We start from the raw sequence: 19,044 nt of genomic DNA on the forward strand, positions 1-19,044 counted from the left end.
CTCAGTCGTTTTATACCAGAACAAAAGAAATGGTATCTTTTATAACGAAGCAAACCAAAGAAACACAGAGAAAACGGAATTCCTTGGACGAAATCATTTCACAAGAAGTCATGGACAAATACTGCGGAAAATACGGTGGAATCGTTAATTCTTCGATACGCGCATCCGCGTCTTTTTCGTCTTTTCTCATAACACACTTCAATTTCATCTCTGTTTTAGAATCTATGCATCAATAGATTCGTGTTTGTGTGAGTCGATTGGATATAAACAGAACTCTTAAAATCTACCAGCTGAACCTGGCTGAGGCTTAGTCCAAATTAATTGTGGCTCAAGGATATATGATTCTTCGCGTACATATATTGTTTGAAAAGTTAAATGATAAAGAAATATTCATATTGTAGACGCAATTTCGAACATTTTGGTATCTTTAACAGCTATAATTCCATGTTCTTGAAGATGTTGAAAAATTGACCAAAGCATTACTTGTTTTCATTTTTAGAAGTTCAGAAGTCGCCAACAAATTAGAACTGCCTTCTTTCTGCACAACACAATAGAGAACAGCCTTTGTCCTATGAACTGTTTCGTTTTTTTCTTTATGTCTCAGCTGCGACTAGTTTTGAACCTTAATGAAAATGGGGCTCTGTTTTACTAAACTGCCGATCCTTGACTTAATTCTGAATCCACATTTTGGTGGTTCTACTGAGATTTATACTTCAGTGGTAGTTAGATGCCTAAGGACACACATCCAGTTGCGGCTGTGTTGAAGCATTGATTACTGCACTTGAAAAGAATAGAATAACTACAGAGAACAATTTTATACGTGCACAACGATATTCTTCAGAATTTTCTGTTTTATTCCTTTTTTTGAATCATTTTTTTGTTTTACCTGCATTCTTCGCTCTTCCAAATTAATGCCAAGTCATCAAGTCAAAGAAACAGTCATGATTAAATGAATTTTTCTACGATCTCAAGAATGGAGCAAACAAATCACCTGTGTCACCTGTGCTCCCGCTGGTCATCGATTTGCTCGAGCGGGTACCAGAAGCACTTCCATTTGTCCCGATCGCGCGCAAGTGCTGTCCAGTGGCATCTCTTCTCGCGAGGGGCTCGAAGAGCGTTGTACTTTTCTTTGAAGGACTTCGTAAAGAGGTCTGATCATTGGATCGGCGGTCTTCCTGCTGTGCGTTTGATGTCACGTGGTATCCAGTAGCTTACGGCTCTAGTCCAACGATCGTGGTTGAAATGCATTATGTGTCCGGTCCACCTAATTTTGCTTACCTTGGCATATGCGGCAGTGTCTCTGATCTTCGATCGGCGACGTAGGGGTGAACTTCAAATCCCTTCCTTCACTTGCGTAGAACGGTTTACTCTTAGCATCACCCTTTCAAGCCCGCTTTCTATGACGCTGATAGGGGAGAGCGTAGTGTAGCGGTTAAAGATTCACCTTCCTGCACGATCGATCGGAGGTTCGAATCCGCGCTAGCCTTCACTAAGTCTTTCATCCCTGAGGGGTCGATAATTTGGTACCAGACTTGTCTAGGAGGCAACACACACACACAGGTAACAACACTGACTTGGCACATCGGCTAGCCACCGCAAATCATTGTATAGGCCAGTTACACGTTCGTAAACCCCAAACGAGTCTGAATTAAAGTGAACGTGGGGCGCATCCCAAGCGTATTGATTAACGCCAGGAACTTTATCCTTCATCCTTTATGATGCTGATCGCATTTTCCTCCTGCTTGCGAAACGCCAACGTTTCTAAAGCGTAGGCCAAAGCAGGAAGAACGGTGGTTTTGAATAGGTGAGCACGGAGCCAGATGTTTCTGGTCCTCTTCACTACATTCTCGATGCTCTTGAATACTCCCCAAGCCGCTCGTCTCCCTCTGCCCATCTCGGAGATCAGGTCGTTCATCATTTCCCGACCTAGATATACATAGCTGGAGCATTCGGATATGTTCGTACCGTTGAGCGTGAATGGGGCATCAGAAACCTATCTGTTCTTCATAAAATCGTCTTGTCTAGGTTCAGCTGAAGACCGATCTTTTTACACGTTTCATCAAAATCGCCCAGCATCTGTTCCGCCTGATTGATGCTTGTTGTTATAAGGACGATGTCATCAGCAAAACGAAGATGGTGTAAATGCCGGCCGTCAACTTTCACTCCAGTGTCATCCCATTCTAATCCTCACATCGCGTTCTCGAGAGTGGCACTGGATATTTTAGGTGAAATTGTGCCACCCTGACGATCCCCTCTCTTAACGTTGATTATGACATCATTGTAGAATGGGGAAAACTTGGTCATGAAGCTGCTACACAACTCACGAAGTACCTTTATGTATGGAGTAGGATCGCCTTGGTTGTCCAAGGCCTCCATGACCGCTTCGGTCTCAACTGTATTAAAGGCTTTCTTTAAATCGATGAAAGTGAGACACAGCAGCTTTAAGAAACCCTGCTTGCTCGCATGGCTGTCGTTCACCTAATTTTCTTTCTATCCTGTTTAGGATTACTCTTGTCAAGAGCTTGTAGATGACAGACAGTAAGCAGATTGGACGATAGTTGCCAATATATTGTGGGTCTCCCTTCTTATACAACAGTACGGTCTTGCTGGTTTTCCATTGCTTCGAAACCTTGCACAGACCGACAGATAACCCTGCAAAACTGACAGATAACGAGTGAAGAGCCTCGCCAGTGTGTTGATGACTGGCGGTAGGTACTTCAGATGTTCAAGCTTGATTCTGTCGAAACCGGGTTAAGTACGATTCGTCACCGACATGGTGGCATGTCGGACTTCGGAAGGGAGGACCTCTGAAATGACATGTTCATCTTCCCTTAGATGGTGAGGAGGCAAGTGGACGTGGCTGTCGAAGATATCTGAGATCTGAGTCGTGAATGACCTTTTCCATCCGCCTTCTCGATGCTGTAGTTGTTCCATCTGGGGTCCGGAGAGCAGTCATTGTTGTTTTACGATTGGCGAATGCTCTGTCCCGCCTCTGCAGCTTCAGCCAACACTTCTGCTCCTCTCTTTTCGTGGTCTTCCTTTGTTACCTCTCTGCAGAACTTTGCGAGCTCGGATGTGAGTTCTTGGTTACCTACAGCTTGTGCAACTCCACGCTGACGTATCAGCTCTAGAGTTTTCGGAGACAAACGTCTCTTCCTGGTTTTGAAACTCTTTTGCTTTCCTGGTACAGTCGTGAAGATGTTGTACAAGCCGTTCATATTCATCATTGATGTTGTCCACGATGATGTCGGATCTTGTATAAAATTTTGGGATTATAGAGGGTCACCTCTCTATGATCACTTTATCTCAAGATTGTGTTATTTTTGTTATTGTTATTGTTGGCTATGTATAAAGGTTCAATTGCCCAAGTTCAAGTTTGAGGTGTGGTCGGTCCCGGGTGGCGCAGAAGGTTCTCAGACGGAAAGACCCGCGTGGCAGTAGCTGTTGGCACACATTATTCTACTGAACCATCTTTCGGCTTATGGTGCATCGGCCAACTCGACAAGGACCGATCGACAACTAAAAAAGTGAGTTCTATTAAATCTCTTTTACACGCCGTCCACGTCCAAGTCTTCTCCTAAGCTCTAGTGAACTCCTAAGTGAACTACGTACAGTATTCAATAAAAATGTATGTATCAACGCTGGCGACGCGGCAAGGCCTTTTAGCGCGCTCAGGAAACCGTCTGTCAGCAGTCATACAGGAAGAGTCCGAAACCATCAATGCGTACGTCCATTCTTCAATGGAGGCAGCTGAAATTTCGGTTTCAATTTCACTTCGGAAACAGATACGCACAGCCAAAACGGCAACTGGCACCGAAGCAAACAAGCTAGAGGCTGCAGTGGAGAAGTTCAGCGAAGCAGTGGACAGGTTGGACGACAAGACGCAGTCACTCCCAGAGATTATTGAAAGGATTAAAACAAATACTACAGCAGCACAAACTCTTCTGGACAACGCGAACAAAGCGCTGGCAAGGCTAATCCGACTTCAAGAGGAGCTTGAATTCGACCAAGAACAAAGCTCGCTTAAGAGGTGTGATGTTCCGGAAATGAAACTCGCACCAATCCCAATTCCAAAACTCAGCGGAAAACTCTGGGAATGGGAGACCTTCTGGAAATCTTTCGATCACACCGTGAATTCCAGAAAAACTGACAACCTCTTCAAGTTCAATTACCCCCTTGACGCCCTCGAAGGTGATGCAGAAGAATCTGTGAAGCATTTCGAGGTCTCGGGAAGCACCTACCAATTGGTGATTGAGCATCTGAAAGAGAAATATGGCGACAAACAGGCTTTGACTGATCAACATTTGAAGAATCTCCACGGAGCACGCGCCCGAACCGACAGTCTAGAAGACTAGGAAGCACTTTGCGAGCAACTTCGCTCTATAACTTCGCAAATGACACTCAAAGGGGAACACGTCGACAATGTTTTCCTACAAAAGCTTGCGAAGTTCTCGGTGGACGTTCAGAAGCATATCTTGCAGCGGAAAACGCAGTTGAAGAACGAAGGAAATTGGAGTACGGCAGCTTTGCTCTCAGCAGCAAGGAAGCATATCAAGACCGAGCTTAAGATCAACCGCCAAGTTGAACATAGCCTAGGAAGTGGAAAAATGGGGAAAACAAATGCTGGAAAAGCATTGCTATAAAAGCGGACATCCAGCGAAGGACTGTGACGAAGTCACTTCTCGGGAGCAACGAGTACAAATAATGAGAATGCAGAATCTCTGCCACAATTGTGGAGGAAAGGATCACTGGGCTACGAAATGCCCCAAAGGAACTTGCAGAATCTGCAGACAAGCCGGATACCACACGTCCATTTGCAAAGAACTCTTCAGCTTTCAGGAAGCCCGTCAAAAGCATCCACTCCGAGAAGTACCACAGAAGCAGGGAACGAAGCCTCAACTACCCAAGGAAAGCTTCAGACGCAGTTTTTCACGTCAGCAACACAACGAACGTTCTCATTCTGGCGGGACAAGCCAGAGTACTTAATCCGACAACAAAAGCGTTAGAACCTGTCTACGTGATTCTCGATACAGGAACCGGCCGATCGTTCATCAGTAGCAGTTTGGCTGAGCGCCCCCAGCTGAAAGACGTAGATTCCAGTCGTCTAAGCATCGGCACCTTCGGCGCTCACAAGCCTTTCGAAAGGACTTGCGGCATCACGGTTCTCCGCATGTGGGATGCTGAGGGAGTTCCACATACGTCCACAGTTACGAAAATCGATACCGTTACAAAACCATTAACAAGAAGCAGACTGAGTCAAGAGGACAAGCAGTTCCTGTTCGAAAATGATATTCATCTCTCCATCAACCATACTGTCGAGAAGATCCTTCTTGGTTGCGCCGATTTTTTCTCATTCCTCAAGCATGGACCAGGAGCTCAAGCAACACTCCCATCCGGATTGAAAGCAATCCCCTCGAGACTGGGATATCTCATATCTGGACGAAGTGGCGAAGAGTTAGTCAACTCGGAAAGTTCGGTAGGAGTGGCCCAAACAATAGCCTTAGAGGACAAAAATAATGATTTTGCGCAGACTTGGGAACAGTTCTGTGAATTCGAGAAGTCCGGAGTTAAGGAATTTTTGGGTCCAATAACGGAGAAACTGAAGCAGACAAATGCAGAAGTCTGGAAAGCTTTTGAAGAAACTATCGAAAAGAAATAAGATGGATACTATGTGCGCCTTCCATGGAAGAAGGAAGCAAGCGGACTTCCGGACAATAAATCTATTGCATACCGTCGTCAGCAAGCAAATCTTTCTAGGCTTTGGAAGGATCCCAATCTACTGCAGCAGTACGACGACACGATCAAGAGTCAACTCGAGCTGGGAATCATCGAAGAAGTTGCTGAGGATTTAATAGTCGAAGAAGGAGAAGTTGTGCGCTACTTAGCACATCAAGCCGTTGTCACGCCGCACAAAGAAACTACCAGCGTTGTGTTCGACACTTCAGCACATCTAAGCAATTTCTCGTCGCTGAACGACGTTCTCTATCAAGGACCAGTCATTCTTCAAAAGATGTGGGACATCTTGCTCCGGTTTAGATTTGGAGATGTTGCCATCATCAGCAACGTCGAAAAAGCCTTTCTGCAAGTACGGCTGCATCCCAAAGACAGAAATGCAACAAGGTTCATGTGGGTACGAGGCATCCACCAACCACTCACTCGGGAGAATCTAGTGTTTTTTTGGCTTCCAAGAGTGCCCTTTGGATTGAACTGCTCTCCCTTTCTGCTTGCCGGAACCATAGTGCATCACCTAAGAACGCATGTCGAAGACCAGCTTGCCATGGAAATCGAAGACAACACATGTGTGGACAATCTCGTCGTAACCAAAAGATCATCAGACGAAGGGTTGCGGTTTTACAACGACTCGAAAGTCGTTTTCAAGGAGCTCAATATGAACCTTCGCGAATTTCAATCCAACGATAAGCAGTTGAAGAGACGAATCACGTCCGCCGACCTAGCTGGGAATGATAATCCGAGTCCTTGGAATACTATGGAACTTCGAGAAAGCTGAACTAGTGCTTTCGTGCAATTACCCTCCGAAAGCAAAAGTGACAGAGGTCAGTCTCAGAACAAGTTGCTGCAATATACGACCCTCAGGGATGGCTCACACCTTTCATGCTGGCCGGTAAAAGATTCCTCCAATCGCTGTGGAAATTCGACTACACCTGGGATACGGAGATATCTGAGGAGCGTCAGCAACAATGGAAGGATATCAACCAAGCAGTCAATGGCTTTCAGTGTGTGTTGCCGCGAGAGGTCGCTCAGATCGACACGCCAACAAAGCTTGTGCTGTTCTCAGACGCTAGCGGACAAGCTATGGCAACACGTGCTTACCTTGCTTCCACCCTGGGAAGCAATTTACTCGCTGGAAAATCCAAACTTCTACCCGTCAAAGACATCGTGACGATTCCAAAATTAGAGCTCAACGCCGCTACAATGGCTACTCGAGTTGCACACTCAATCTTTATGGTGATTCAGTATCGCACAAGGATCTCAGAAATAGTCATCCTGTCTGACTCACAAATTACTCTCAAATGGATCGCATCGTCTTTACCTGCCGAAGAAAGAGCAGGAGTATTTGTTAAGAATCGTGTAACCGAGATACGAAAGATTGTGAAGGACATTCCAGTCACTGTTCACTTTGGATATGTGAGTACCGCAATGAATCCAGCAGACTCAGCAACAAGAGGAGTCGATAAGGACGACATGACTGACCATATGTGGTGGAAAGGACCAAAGTTTATCCTGGATCCAATAGAGCAATGGCCAAAGACATGCCGTCTCTTCAAGATACCAAATGACGTGGAGAACGACAGCTGCACGCTTCCAGTATCGTCGGCGAGAAGAACTCACATTATGGAACCACTGGACTGGAAGAGGCACAACGAAATGAATTCGGTCATTACCACAGTTGCATACGTCCTAAGATTCGTTAAACGACTTATGGGAAAAAGAGAATCATGACTCCAGTCCAGAGTTCTAGAAAACATTCCAGAACTACGTCACATGACAACGGATTCCTATATTACTGCGAAAGAAAAGCAGATGGCTCTACAAGTAGTTGTGCGCAATCACCAAGCAGTTCACTTAACAGAGGATCGTCAGAAAGCGCTTAAGCAACTAAAACTGCAGAAAAACGACTCTGGAATATTCCGTTGTCGAGGTCGCATGGACAACTCCATCCTGCCATACCAAGCTTGACAGCCGATCTTCATATTTGCCAAGAGCGATCTAGCGAAAGCGATAGTGAGGGAATTACACAGTCCAGTACGTTGCAGTACTGCGCATACCATGGCAAACGTGAAGAAATACTACTGGATTCCCAAACTTCGACAGCTAGTGCAACAAGTCATCAGGAGATGCGTTCCGTGTTAATTGAGATGTTCAGAAAATGAACAACCTTCCGTTCAAGTATCCGGAGATGGAGGACCTCCCTGATCGACACGTACAAAGAGCACGGCCATTCGAGCACGTTGGCATCGACTATTTTGGTCCCCTCACGGTAAAAGAGCGCGATGAAACCGTCAAAGCCCATGGTACTATCATGACGTGTACAGTGACAAGGCTTCTCCACTTGGAACTCGTGTCAGATATGACTACTGCTAATTTGCTAAACGCTTTACGAAGGTTCTTTGCTAGGAGAGGTGTCCCAACCTCGATCACTTCGGCCCTAATTTCTTCTAGGAGAGCAGGATGCTGTACTGCCGGTCATCAACGACAAATCCTTTGCCAACGTCATGGCTACAAAGAGAATCACGTGGAAGACAATCACGCCTCACGCTCCGTGGCAGGGAGCTTTCTGTGAGCGTTTGATCAAATCTGTTAAACATTCCCTTTACAAAGTCATTCAAGGAAGGATCCTAACGAAGTCAGAAATGGAAACCTCGCTGATTGAGATTGAAGGCAGTCTCAATACAAGACCACTGTCATATCAAGAACAGCATTGAGATGAAACTCCGATTTTGCGACCGATCGACTTCATACAACGTGACATGGTGATCACATTCCCCTTTGAAACATGTAGCACCGGAAGTGAGGATGAAAACTATCTTCCGCCTGAGGAGAAAATTGCATTTCGAAACCGTCGCCAAGCGAAAGAGGCTCTTAAATCAAGTCACGAATATATGGAGCGCTTCTGGAAAATATGGAGTCAACAATATCTTAGCAGTCTTCGAGAAACTCACAAACTCGAGATAAGCAGCAAACGAGGATCACGAACGAGCCCGACTTTAAATAAAGTGGTGCTCATCTCAGATCCAGTAATGCCTCGTAATTCCTGGAAAATTGGAATAATTCGTAAACTGAAGCAATCTCTAACGGGAGTAGTACGTGAAGCAGAGATTCAACTACCGAACGGACACCTCGTTCGCCGACCTGTCAATCTTCTCGTGCCGATTGAATTGGACGACAACGAAGAAGCTGCCAACTGCGAAAGTGCTAAAAACGAAGAGGAAACAAGTGCTCACCCCACGGACGAAGCCCCCGAATTTACGAAAGAGACGCGCTACAATTTACGTCCACGGAAAAACTTCGACTACAGTAATCTCGCGAACCGCGAACATGCGATTAGTAAAGACGCTTCCTACAACACCATTGCTGCTGGCACTACTAGCGCTTTTCAATGCATCAATCGAAGCAGTTTCGACTCCATTGCCTTCCGTTCGAGCATTCGCACGCCGCTCTTCAAAAGGAGTTGAACTCACATCGTTCAACGCCTAGAAGCTTTGTGCAGGAGAATACTGCATCGTTAAAGAGAAACCGCCGAAAAAGGAAACGATACAGCTACCTCCAGAAATCACCTTGCAGGGCTACTTCATTCAATGGGAAATCTCCGATGGTCACCAAGTGACAGTTGTTGAAGCCACCTGCCCTCAAGTACCGTTCTGCGAAAACGTTCAGTACTGGTTCTGTACAGCTGACGTGATGAACCCAAAATGTTCACCTCGAGCAGCGATTATAGTAAGATTATAATTTGCGATCGGCCTCTACCTTATTAATACACTGATCTACGTTCTTTACTGCGTACCTGTAACGCTGGGCATACCATGTCGGATTCTCTGCGAAATTCTTGACGACTCCACCACATCGTCAGCGCCAGGAGCCCACTGCCAGCTGTGCGAAACACGCGCCAACGAGAGCAGATTGTACACGCGATACAACACCAAGGTTAACTTGCAAATCGCTGGACCATCATCCTTCGCCATCAGATCAGCTACGACGAGGAGTATAGAGAGTCACCTCTCTATGATCAGTTTATCTCAAGATTGTGTTATTTGTGTTATTGCGATTGTTGAGTATGTATAAAGGTTCAATTGCCCAAGTTCAGGTTTGAGATGTGGTCGGCCCCGAGTGGCACAGAAGGTTCTCAGACAGAAAGACCCGCGTGGCAGCTGTTGGTACACATTATACCACTGAACCATCTTTCGGCTTAGGGACAACAGCGATATTCGCCAGGCTAAACCTTTTACTGACGATGATGTGGTCAGTTTCATTATGGTACCCTCCATCAGGTGAATCCCACGTCCAGCGTAAAGAGGAGGGCTTCTGAAATTGCGTGATCCCATGGATGATCTTAGTCGTCATGATGAATCTCTCACTACTCATTCCACTGAAGGCCGTGCGTTTCGACGTGAAGTTTTCCAGGCGTTCCTGTGGGACCAATTTTGGCGTTGAAATCACCAACTATGACCTTATAGAAAGTATGATCTTCTCTGTAGGACTTTTAAAGGTCCATTTCTTCTTCTTCGTAGCTTGATGTTGGGGCATAAGCGACGAAGATTGTTGAAGCTGGTGTTGAACCACACATTCTCACCCCTAAACGTCCGTGGCGTCGGCTCGTCTCGGTCAGTCTGATGACGTCATACCGTCATACTTTCATCATCAGGTCTTCAATGGGCACATCCGATGCAAGCGTGCGAGCGTTATAAGTACAGATCGTCGTCCTAGTCCTTTTCCGTTGCGCTGGCCTATATGACTCCTGGAACCCAGTCTATCCTAGCGCCACCGTACTAGGCTTTCCTCCGGAATCAGGAGACTCTTTTCTATTACTGGGACGTGCGTAAAATTTTAATTTTTCATTTCTTCTTGATCTCCGTAAAAAACGGCCCATAAGATGCGGCTTCGAGCGTTCCGGTAGCTATTCCCACGAGTTCTATTGAAGCGCGCCAGCCTTGTGCACGCGCTGCATCTTCCGGGTCGTTTTTTTTTTTACGGCAATTTGAAAGAAATTGACGGAATTACCATCTTCCCCACAATCTACGACTCCGTATAGGCATAACCGACCTGAAACCCATACCACCCCAGATTTGTGGGGCAATGCCTTTAAGAAATATGTAGCAACGCCAGAGAAACAGATTGCATTGACGCCAGACATTAAAAGCCTTTGATCACAACCAAAAATTCTAAAACGGATTGTAATTAAGAATTATCACTAACCAAAGAATTGACGGGGTATCAAGACTCTGACGAGTTTTCACCTATGGTATCAGATGCAATACGTATTCCCATTAATTACTAGCGGCGCGACTCTTACAGTGTATGGTTCGCTAATATCACTGCTTTCGGCTATCACGGTGACCATTTTAGCCTTTTCCTCTACCGTTTTTAACGATAATGTTCACTCTTTACCCAAAGGTCGCTTAATCACTAGCAAATAACTTGGGATTTCTCAAATCTTGAAGCTTGAAAGAGCGCAGCGAATCAAGCATAGGTAGTTCATTTTTGAAATATATCACAAATGTTCGTTGGTACGATGTTCGTCAAGCTGTACACATCGATTGTCGCTGCCCTTACCAACACTTCCATGAAAATGACCTTTTTTCGGCGGTTCGATACTGTCATGAAAATCAATAGACTGTAGTAGATTAATACACATCTTTTTCAAACCAATTTGCTGTATCATTAGTTTATAAAAGTAGCCTCTGGAAGAAACAAACACCTACACATGCAACACACAACTATGTCTCACAGGATCACTACTAATAAACAAGTAATACCAAGCTACGGCTGAGGTCACTTACGTTAGGAACAACTGCATTGTCACAAGACATAGGAACAAAATGGAAATCCGGTTCATTCTGCGGAAAAAAGATAAACCGCAGAGCCAATGATCAGTAATAGGTAGAAACTTACAAAGCAAGCTTAGACAAAAACAGGTTCAAATGTGTAATACAAGTATACTACAAGTAAATAAAAGGTCATCTCATGGCTACATAATATGGGAAATATGACGAGGCTCGAGGACAGTTCATCAAATATGTTGATGGTTCTAGACCTAACGAAGAAGCGTGAAATTTACCATAGGACTCTTCACATCAGTAAAACCAACACAAAATTACAGCGATCGTTCCCGATAATTCATCCAACAAAGAAGCAAGCATCATGCTTGTATCTCTGAAATAACAAAACTCAACTTAGAAGTGCTCAGTTTAAAACTACAAAAAATTTTTACAAGACTGACACTAGCGACTATGAAGAAGCTCGGTATGTCCACTAAAAGCACTGTTTACAACTGGGTATCACAACAAATACCGCAGAGATGACCACAGAATAATAATGCTTTTTGCATTACAGCTGTTTTTGGACAAAATGAGCCATTACTAACGTGAATTTTTAAGCTTATTTACTTACCACCAAACTGGCGTACGATTTATCACAGCTTAAGGATGGTGCCTTTCTCTCTCTACAGCTGTCAATAACTGTCTCCCACTCACACTCACACACTCACGCACCACACACCACACACACACACACACACACACACACACACATCACACGCACCACACACACCACACACACACACTTAATCGATGTAAAACGTGTTGTATCGGGATGACGCATCGCGTCATCGGCGGCGTGCACTGACCTCTGACGGAGGGTCGCGGCAACCTTCTCGGAGCAGGTACAGTGCGGTGGGAATCCATTTCGTACAACCTCAGTTTATGGTGATATGCCCTAGTGTCCGAAGAAACTACTAAAATAGCAACAAAAACGGTTATCATAGTAATACGACTATGAAAGATGCTAATCGTGCAGAACTACGCAAAGAAAATGTGACAGGAGTTAATTCCCTACAAGCTAATATTTGAGAGGCGCCCTACGAGCAAAACAAACGGAGAACTAACTCCGCTAGGACCATATAGTCCTATCTGTGGACTACTTCATAAAAAATAGAACTACATTATAGGGAAATCAGGAAGCAAACAGCTCCGATAAACTTGCCGCGCTCTCTAGAAAAAGGTGAGTGCGTACTTTCACCGAGGACGCGTCATCCTTATGCAACCCCTTTTGCGCCGGCTGTAAGTGTTGTTCTCTTTGGGTGGACAGCGAAAATGAATTCAACCACTCGACACATCAGAAAGATGTTTGTGTATTGCATGGGATTTCGACGATCTGAAATCCGTGAGACTGCTACATACACTCCTGACATTAGCTCGGATCATGTTGATGCACTCTTGAGTATACTAACACGTAGTGGATATGAATATGAATAGCAACTGGATGCCGAACACAAACCTATACACCAGGTAGAAACGGAAAGCACCGAACTTCATCGTGCTAAGGTCCCAATGAGGGAAGCACACATCTCGAAAAACTGCATGGTTTGTGAGAGTTTTGCTCCCGGAGGTGACGGAGGCGGTGAACAATCCACCTGAAACAAATCTGATGAACAAATCACCTAAATCAAGTAAACTCTTCAAAACAGTATAAGTCCAGCTTGCAGCAACTCACATCCATTGATATAGTTTGACGTGAATTGCGCATTCCCGCAGGTTTTGACGGCATTGACACTGAAGCATGCCGAGAAGAGCATGCGCTACCAGCTGAATGAATCCGAAAAGGTAAGAGAAACGAAATGAAAAAGCAGGATCACACTAAGACTGAACATAATCAAACTCAATTAAAGGCACCCTTCTCCTCGCAAAGAGAACTGAGTCAAATATGCGCTTCAGACGTTGTCTCGACTTAACCGCCCCACAAAAATTGACACTAATTCCAAAAAAGACTGATATGCCCTTTGTTCCACCGACCGGCACTGCTGAAATATGCCTACTTACGCACTCACATGAGAGCATGTGACCAAGAAGAGTGTGGCGACTGCTATGTATGTTTGACCTGCAAGTATTTAGTCGACTCAAAACTCTTCAGATTCTATGAGAACATGCATAAGGAAAATAAATATACAAACATATGCAGCAAGCAACATATGCAACGAAAATGAAATAATATATAACTCAAGTCTCTTTTCGTTTACTAATCAACCACAAAATTGCCAAACCAGCTCAGCACTCAAGTGACAATTTTAACTTAATGTTACTGCACCTGTTCTCCGCATCACTGTCCTAATATCTGAGACTACTAGAACATTAACTATTCTAACTAAATCTCTATTTTGAACCACACAATCGGCATTTCTTGTGGTATTGACCCATATACCACTAGATCACTCTAACTTTCGATCTTATCAAATCCACCTCCATTGAAAAAAAAAGAAACGAAGTTTGAAAGGTAATGGCCATAATTAACTTCCAGAAGAAAAGGAGTACTAGGAACAAAAATTAGGAAATTTCTGCAAACAGAACTTAGTTAACTAATTAGTTGCCTCGACTAAAAGAACGCTGATAGTTTGAGCATGAAATAACATGAATGTTTTTTTTTCGCTCAATTCACTACTTACAGGCTGCGTATCACGAATTTGATGTGGCACAGAAAACCCGCCGAAAGGATGTTTAGGATGGAGTCTAGGATGTAGATTACGGAAGGAGTGGCTCTGCTCACCTTGCTATAATCGTCGCTTAAAAGAAAAACGGCGCGGAAAAGGGCGTCCTTTCCTACGAAATCAGTTGCAACGCGACACCCTTGCGCACGCGCCGTGAAGCGAACGGTCGAAGGTTAATGAGGTCTCCTCGTCAGTTTGTTCGAGTAGAGCTAATGAATAGGTTGCTGAGTGGACCAGAGCGTTTGTAAGGGTATTCGCTCTAACGTACCGTTGGAACTAGAGCGGCTCCCACGCCGCTCCTCATCACAATTAGGGAAAGTTGAGCGGAACCACGATGTTCCCGTTATTTACAATCCGAATATCATCTATTCTAAGCAACGCTCCTACTATTTTAAACCACACAATCAGCATTTCTTGTAGCATTGACCATAATACCATTTCATCAATCAAAAATTTTATCAATCCGACTTTTATTTAAGAAAAAGAACTGAAACGTGGAAGATAATGGTCCTCCACGTTAACTTCCATTAACTTCCAGAAGAAAGGAGCGCTACGAACAAAAATTAGAAATCTCTTCAAACAGAACCTTATCAATTTATTGGTTCGACTGAAAGAAAGCAGATAGTATGGGCAAAGAATAACAAGAATGTCTTTTCACTCAATTTGCTCTTCAAACAAAAGCGGTAGATACGGCTGTTGGCTGGCGCAAGCGACGTTTTGATCACAAGAGGCCAAGACAAGCTGAAACTTCTGCCATTTGTTGGGCATCAGTACTGTGTCGTCGTGGATGAACTCTGGTAGAACAGGATGCGACTTTGCACACTCTTATGCTGAGTCCGCTGAGCGAAATTTCCAGAATTGTTTGCTCTCCGTACTTCTTGTCTATACACGCTGTGTGCATTGCCCTGTATAACACAGCATCTCGCTTGCAGATATACAAGGTAGCAAACTAGGAGGGACAGTCGATTACGTGCAGCAAAGTCTGTGACTACAGAAAAGCTACAGAAGATATGTTTATATAGAGCGCAAGTCAAATATTTTAGTACCTCCTTATACATTTTATAGAATAAAACTTTATATGGTTCTTCAAACTTCTTTCAACAGCGTTTTATCGCTTCATTTGTATCTATTCTCTACATAAAATCAATATGACAAGTTAGGTGTATTAGTGGCGAAAAGAGACCTTTGTATCTTCGAGATCTACTTTCAGGTACAATGTATGTCTGCGAGACATTATTAGTTTTACTCAGGTAGATAAGCGAAAGGAAATCCCTAGAATGCGAAAAAAAAAACTTTCAAACTCTTTCACTTATACTAACTTACAAGTGTACTTTACCAAGGGTTTCAAACAACATGTAATACCAGACAGACTTTTCTTCTCGTTCAATTCTCCAAGCACATCGTAAGAGCTGCGGGCGCGGTGGAAAAAACTCGTCGTAAGAGCAGCAGACGCGGTGAAATGCGCAGGGAGGGTGCTGTGGGCGGGATGTTAGCGAGAGCACAAGAGGACCAACCCGCCTACTGTAGCGATCATGACGCTGTCAGGAGACGCGCGGTGCAATTGACGACGTTCATTAGTCCCCTGGATATGTGGCGGCACATCATACGGTACCTCTTGACCGTTCCTCTGAGTTGACATAACCACTCAAGTAAAACCAGACTTCATCAGAAATAAAGAAGAGATCCATGTCCAAGCCATTGAATCTGCTTTCTTCCCAAGCTGGCCACCCTAGTCACCTGCTCTGTCAGTGTGCGATTACTTTTTGTGGGAAGCTCTCCAAAGTAAAGTGTATCGCAACAACCCTCATATCTTCAAGAGCTGCAGCAGAATATTTTTGATGAGCTTGCAGACATTCCAGCAGATGAGCTGTCATCTGTCATCTGTCAACTTCCTAACCAGAGCCCAAAGTTGCCAAGAGATGAATGGTCACCATTTTTAAAATTTCTTATAGGCAGGTTAACTAACTCTCCTTTCCTTTTACGTGTTTCTACGTAACCTGGAACTCTTTTTTCCGGGCCAAATTTATTTGCCCCAACCGTTACAAGGACGCTTATATTCATTATCTACTCCTCAAACTCTATGTTTTACTTCACATTTCCACACTACATCAATTTCGTAATACGCTACCTTTACTTGTATTCTAGGTGCGATGTTTTCGCGCTCTAAGTGCAGTTCGAGCACAGTTCGATCAGAACATTGTTGAGCCTCCTACCAACTACTTTTGCATGTTTTTTTTTCAAATATATCACTGTGATAAATGTCTTCCAGCGCTTAAATTTCTATCAAAACTACAACATCGATTGTGAAGGTGAACGGTGTCTTCGAATTGAAATTAACAATTGTAAAAGGTTCCAAGTTGAAAAGAAAAAAAAAACGCACGAGAGCTCTCATCGTCGACAAGACTTTTGAAATCCAACAAGTAGCTTCGCTGATCCACCTGGTACAGTTGCAGAGACATTTTCGGCTGAATTATCTCAGAGGTATGTTGCAATCTATCTTTGCCCCTATCTTTGTCAGCATGAGAAATGAAAATACGAACTAAATGAAACTGGATTCTGAAACGCTTCAATTATCAACTTATGATACATAACACCGAAATGGGAAATTGACGCAACCGAACATATAAAGCACTCATTTAAAAAAAATGACAGGGATACTATTAGGGTGTTCGGATAGTATCTGCCGAAAATTTCGTAGTAGCGCAGATTTTCTGAGATGTTTTGGAAGTTCTCGTTTTAAATATATTATGTAAGGACACTACCGTTTATGTACACATAACATATCTGGCTCCCTCTTCCTTGCCTATTTCATTCTATAAAGGCCGAACATTCCACCCATATTCGACACGTACTCCTTTACGAGTTCGAATCTGGCCACCCCGCTGCTGAAACCCATCGAAACTTAAGTCAAGTATTCGGCACTGAAGCCCTTTTTGATCGGTTTGTGCGCGCCTGGTTCCAGCTCTTCAAAGCCGGAAACAAGAAACTCGAAGAAGAGTCTCGCTGTGGTCGACTGACTGCAATATCGTTCCACGAACTGAAGAATCTGGCGGAGCAACATCCATATGAAGGTGTGCGGTATTTTGCTGCCAGTCTTGGCTGTTCGCTGTCCACCGTGAGCAATGGACTGCGATCTCTCGGAATGATGAAAAAGCTCGGTCAGCGGCTCCCACATGCATTGAGCGATGGCAACCGCCAAAGACGCCTGGACATCTGCATTCAGCTGCTCTCCAGAAGCCGCAGATTCGACTGACTAGACACCATTGTCACTGGAGATGAAAAATAGGTCCTCTACGTCAACTACACCCACAAACGTGCGTGGTGCGCTGGCGATGAAATTCTTTAGTGAAAAGAGCTCGGACGGGAAGTTCTACCGCACCCACCGTAGAGCCCGGACCTGGCCCCGAGCGACTACCACCTCTTCCGATCGCTTCAGCATCAACTGGAAGAGAAGCGCTACGATGATCGTAACCACCTCGAAAATGACCTTCGGGCTTTCTTCGTCTTCAAGTCGCCGGAGTTCTACGCCAAAGAAGTCCGTTATCTTGTGAGATGTTGGCAGAAGGTTGTCGATGTTGATGGAGATTATTTCGTCGAATAATAAAATGTTGTTAAAAAGTTGTGTTGTTTTGAAATTTTGCCGTATTTCAGCAGATACTTTCCGGACACCTGAATACCTCACTCTCTGAGATCTAAACTATTTTGGAAGCCACAACTGCCACGTAGATTTAGATTTTCACGTGGCCGCTATATAAACTTGTCATGATCCAAAATGTAATATCATCAATTTATAAGAACCGGACAATTCGCAAGTGTTCGCACCGAAGTAGCAACCAGGTCTCCCTCCATTCGCACTTCCCCTAGCTCCCACTAGCTCTCTGTAAATCATTTACGGCCTCTGCGTGGTGACTACCCCCTTTCCTGACAGCTTCATTTCTACGTGACCACGATCATCAATAACAACACATTATTGTTTCCATATTTCCTCCCTCCTACTGGGTCAAAAGGACCTGAAGCAGGGTGAAGTTGCGCAAGTGGATGCGCCTCAATCGAAGTGGAGCAGCAAGCGGTTGTGACCAAGGTAGGCTGTGATCAATGTAGGTGAAAGTGACCTAAAACGGGCGCTATTGCCGCACGTTTCAGTCGCTTTAACTCGGCTATCAAACACGTGTTTCTGTACTTACAACTAGACACCGTTTCCAATTAAAAGCAAATTTGAGCTCCTGATTCTCGCGTCAATCTTTTTTTTTTTTCAAATCGTTGCTGTAAGCGGGTCATGGATTGCAGAAGGCATACTGTTGTTACTTAAGAAAGGACGTATCCGCTTGAGAGATGTCAATCTCCACGTACAACACATATACATTAGCATCCGAGGTTGGCATTGAATATCTCTTGATGCAAGCTAGGAAGATTAATTACATTTAGGGATGGAAAGATGTGGATCAACGCCAGCTTTCACAATCTTTGTCGCTCACGCGCTAATATCAAGTTACTGTGAAGACGAAGCCGAAACCTTTTGTATGTATCCCCAGAAATTTAACACAAAAAAAAATCATACCTTCCAAAATGTCATTAATAGTGATATCAACATCAAAATTGGTCTCAGAAAAAAAAATTCGGGAAAATCACATCGCAACTCACGGTCCACAATGGAATGGACGGAGAGAGGAGATTTCCCGTGTTTATCATCATTTTTATGCGATCATGATCACCGGCGAGAACTCGGAATTCTAGATGCACTATCAATATCAAAATCCCTACACTGAACGTGGGAGTGCTCAGTGGAGGTTACAGTAATGAAATTGCCCACTTTACCATGACAAAAGATC

The 19,044-nt window shown here is 44.3% G+C and overlaps 8 protein-coding genes across 12 annotated transcripts in view; 5 read left to right on the plus strand and 3 right to left on the minus strand.

Moving 5' to 3' along the window:
• Positions 1-1,699: 1,699 nt before the first annotated feature.
• On the minus strand, positions 1,700-1,918 carry RB195_022535 (uncharacterized protein; the record flags this gene model as incomplete). The annotated part of the gene is made up of 1 exon (XM_064209687.1): positions 1,700-1,918. One exon carries the CDS (start codon positions 1,916-1,918, stop codon positions 1,700-1,702), a length of 219 nt encoding a protein of 72 aa, XP_064065568.1.
• A 1,045-nt stretch (positions 1,919-2,963) lies between these two features.
• RB195_022536 (uncharacterized protein) lies at positions 2,964-3,227 on the minus strand (the record flags this gene model as incomplete). Its single annotated transcript, XM_064209688.1, has 1 exon — positions 2,964-3,227. One exon carries the CDS (start codon positions 3,225-3,227, stop codon positions 2,964-2,966), a length of 264 nt encoding a protein of 87 aa, XP_064065569.1.
• Positions 3,228-3,626: 399 nt separating this feature from the next.
• On the plus strand, positions 3,627-4,355 carry RB195_022537 (uncharacterized protein; the record flags this gene model as incomplete). The annotated part of the gene is made up of 1 exon (XM_064209689.1): positions 3,627-4,355. The coding sequence occupies one exon, from the start codon at positions 3,627-3,629 to the stop codon at positions 4,353-4,355; it is 729 nt and encodes a 242-aa protein (XP_064065570.1).
• A 39-nt stretch (positions 4,356-4,394) lies between these two features.
• RB195_022538 (uncharacterized protein) lies at positions 4,395-6,508 on the plus strand (the record flags this gene model as incomplete). Of its 2 annotated transcripts, none has more annotated exons than XM_064209691.1 (3): positions 4,395-4,447; positions 4,717-5,620; positions 5,690-6,508. In XM_064209691.1, 3 exons carry the CDS (start codon positions 4,395-4,397, stop codon positions 6,506-6,508), a joined length of 1,776 nt encoding a protein of 591 aa, XP_064065571.1. The 2 variants fall into 2 exon arrangements, with proteins under 2 accessions (XP_064065571.1, XP_064065572.1); XM_064209690.1 differs by having other exon boundaries at positions 5,786-6,508.
• Positions 6,509-6,612: 104 nt separating this feature from the next.
• RB195_022539 (uncharacterized protein) lies at positions 6,613-7,461 on the plus strand (the record flags this gene model as incomplete). The annotated part of the gene is made up of 1 exon (XM_064209692.1): positions 6,613-7,461. The coding sequence occupies one exon, from the start codon at positions 6,613-6,615 to the stop codon at positions 7,459-7,461; it is 849 nt and encodes a 282-aa protein (XP_064065573.1).
• A 427-nt stretch (positions 7,462-7,888) lies between these two features.
• Positions 7,889-8,302, plus strand: RB195_022540 (uncharacterized protein; the record flags this gene model as incomplete). The annotated part of the gene is made up of 1 exon (XM_064209693.1): positions 7,889-8,302. The coding sequence occupies one exon, from the start codon at positions 7,889-7,891 to the stop codon at positions 8,300-8,302; it is 414 nt and encodes a 137-aa protein (XP_064065574.1).
• Positions 8,303-8,489: 187 nt separating this feature from the next.
• Positions 8,490-9,194, plus strand: RB195_022541 (uncharacterized protein; the record flags this gene model as incomplete). Its single annotated transcript, XM_064209694.1, has 1 exon — positions 8,490-9,194. One exon carries the CDS (start codon positions 8,490-8,492, stop codon positions 9,192-9,194), a length of 705 nt encoding a protein of 234 aa, XP_064065575.1.
• A 2,616-nt stretch (positions 9,195-11,810) lies between these two features.
• RB195_022542 (uncharacterized protein) overlaps positions 11,811-19,044 on the minus strand; it is a gene marked incomplete at both ends in the record, with an annotated part of 71,705 nt that continues 64,471 nt past the window's right edge. The window contains 5 exons of one of the 4 annotated variants that reach the window (XM_064209698.1): positions 11,811-11,889; positions 13,012-13,053; positions 13,080-13,147; positions 13,228-13,319; positions 16,596-16,680. In XM_064209698.1, the coding sequence (XP_064065576.1) occupies positions 11,811-11,889; positions 13,012-13,053; positions 13,080-13,147; positions 13,228-13,319; positions 16,596-16,680 (366 nt within the window). Of the gene's footprint in view, positions 11,890-13,011; positions 13,148-13,227; positions 13,320-13,370; positions 13,377-13,553; positions 13,612-16,595; positions 16,681-19,044 lie in introns of those variants that run through there. The other 3 variants (XM_064209697.1, XM_064209695.1, XM_064209696.1) reach the window with 3 other exon arrangements.

The sequence above is a fragment of the Necator americanus genome, chromosome X (genome assembly GCF_031761385.1).
Source record: "Necator americanus strain Aroian chromosome X, whole genome shotgun sequence".
Classification (NCBI taxonomy): Eukaryota; Metazoa; Nematoda; class Chromadorea; order Rhabditida; family Ancylostomatidae; genus Necator; species Necator americanus.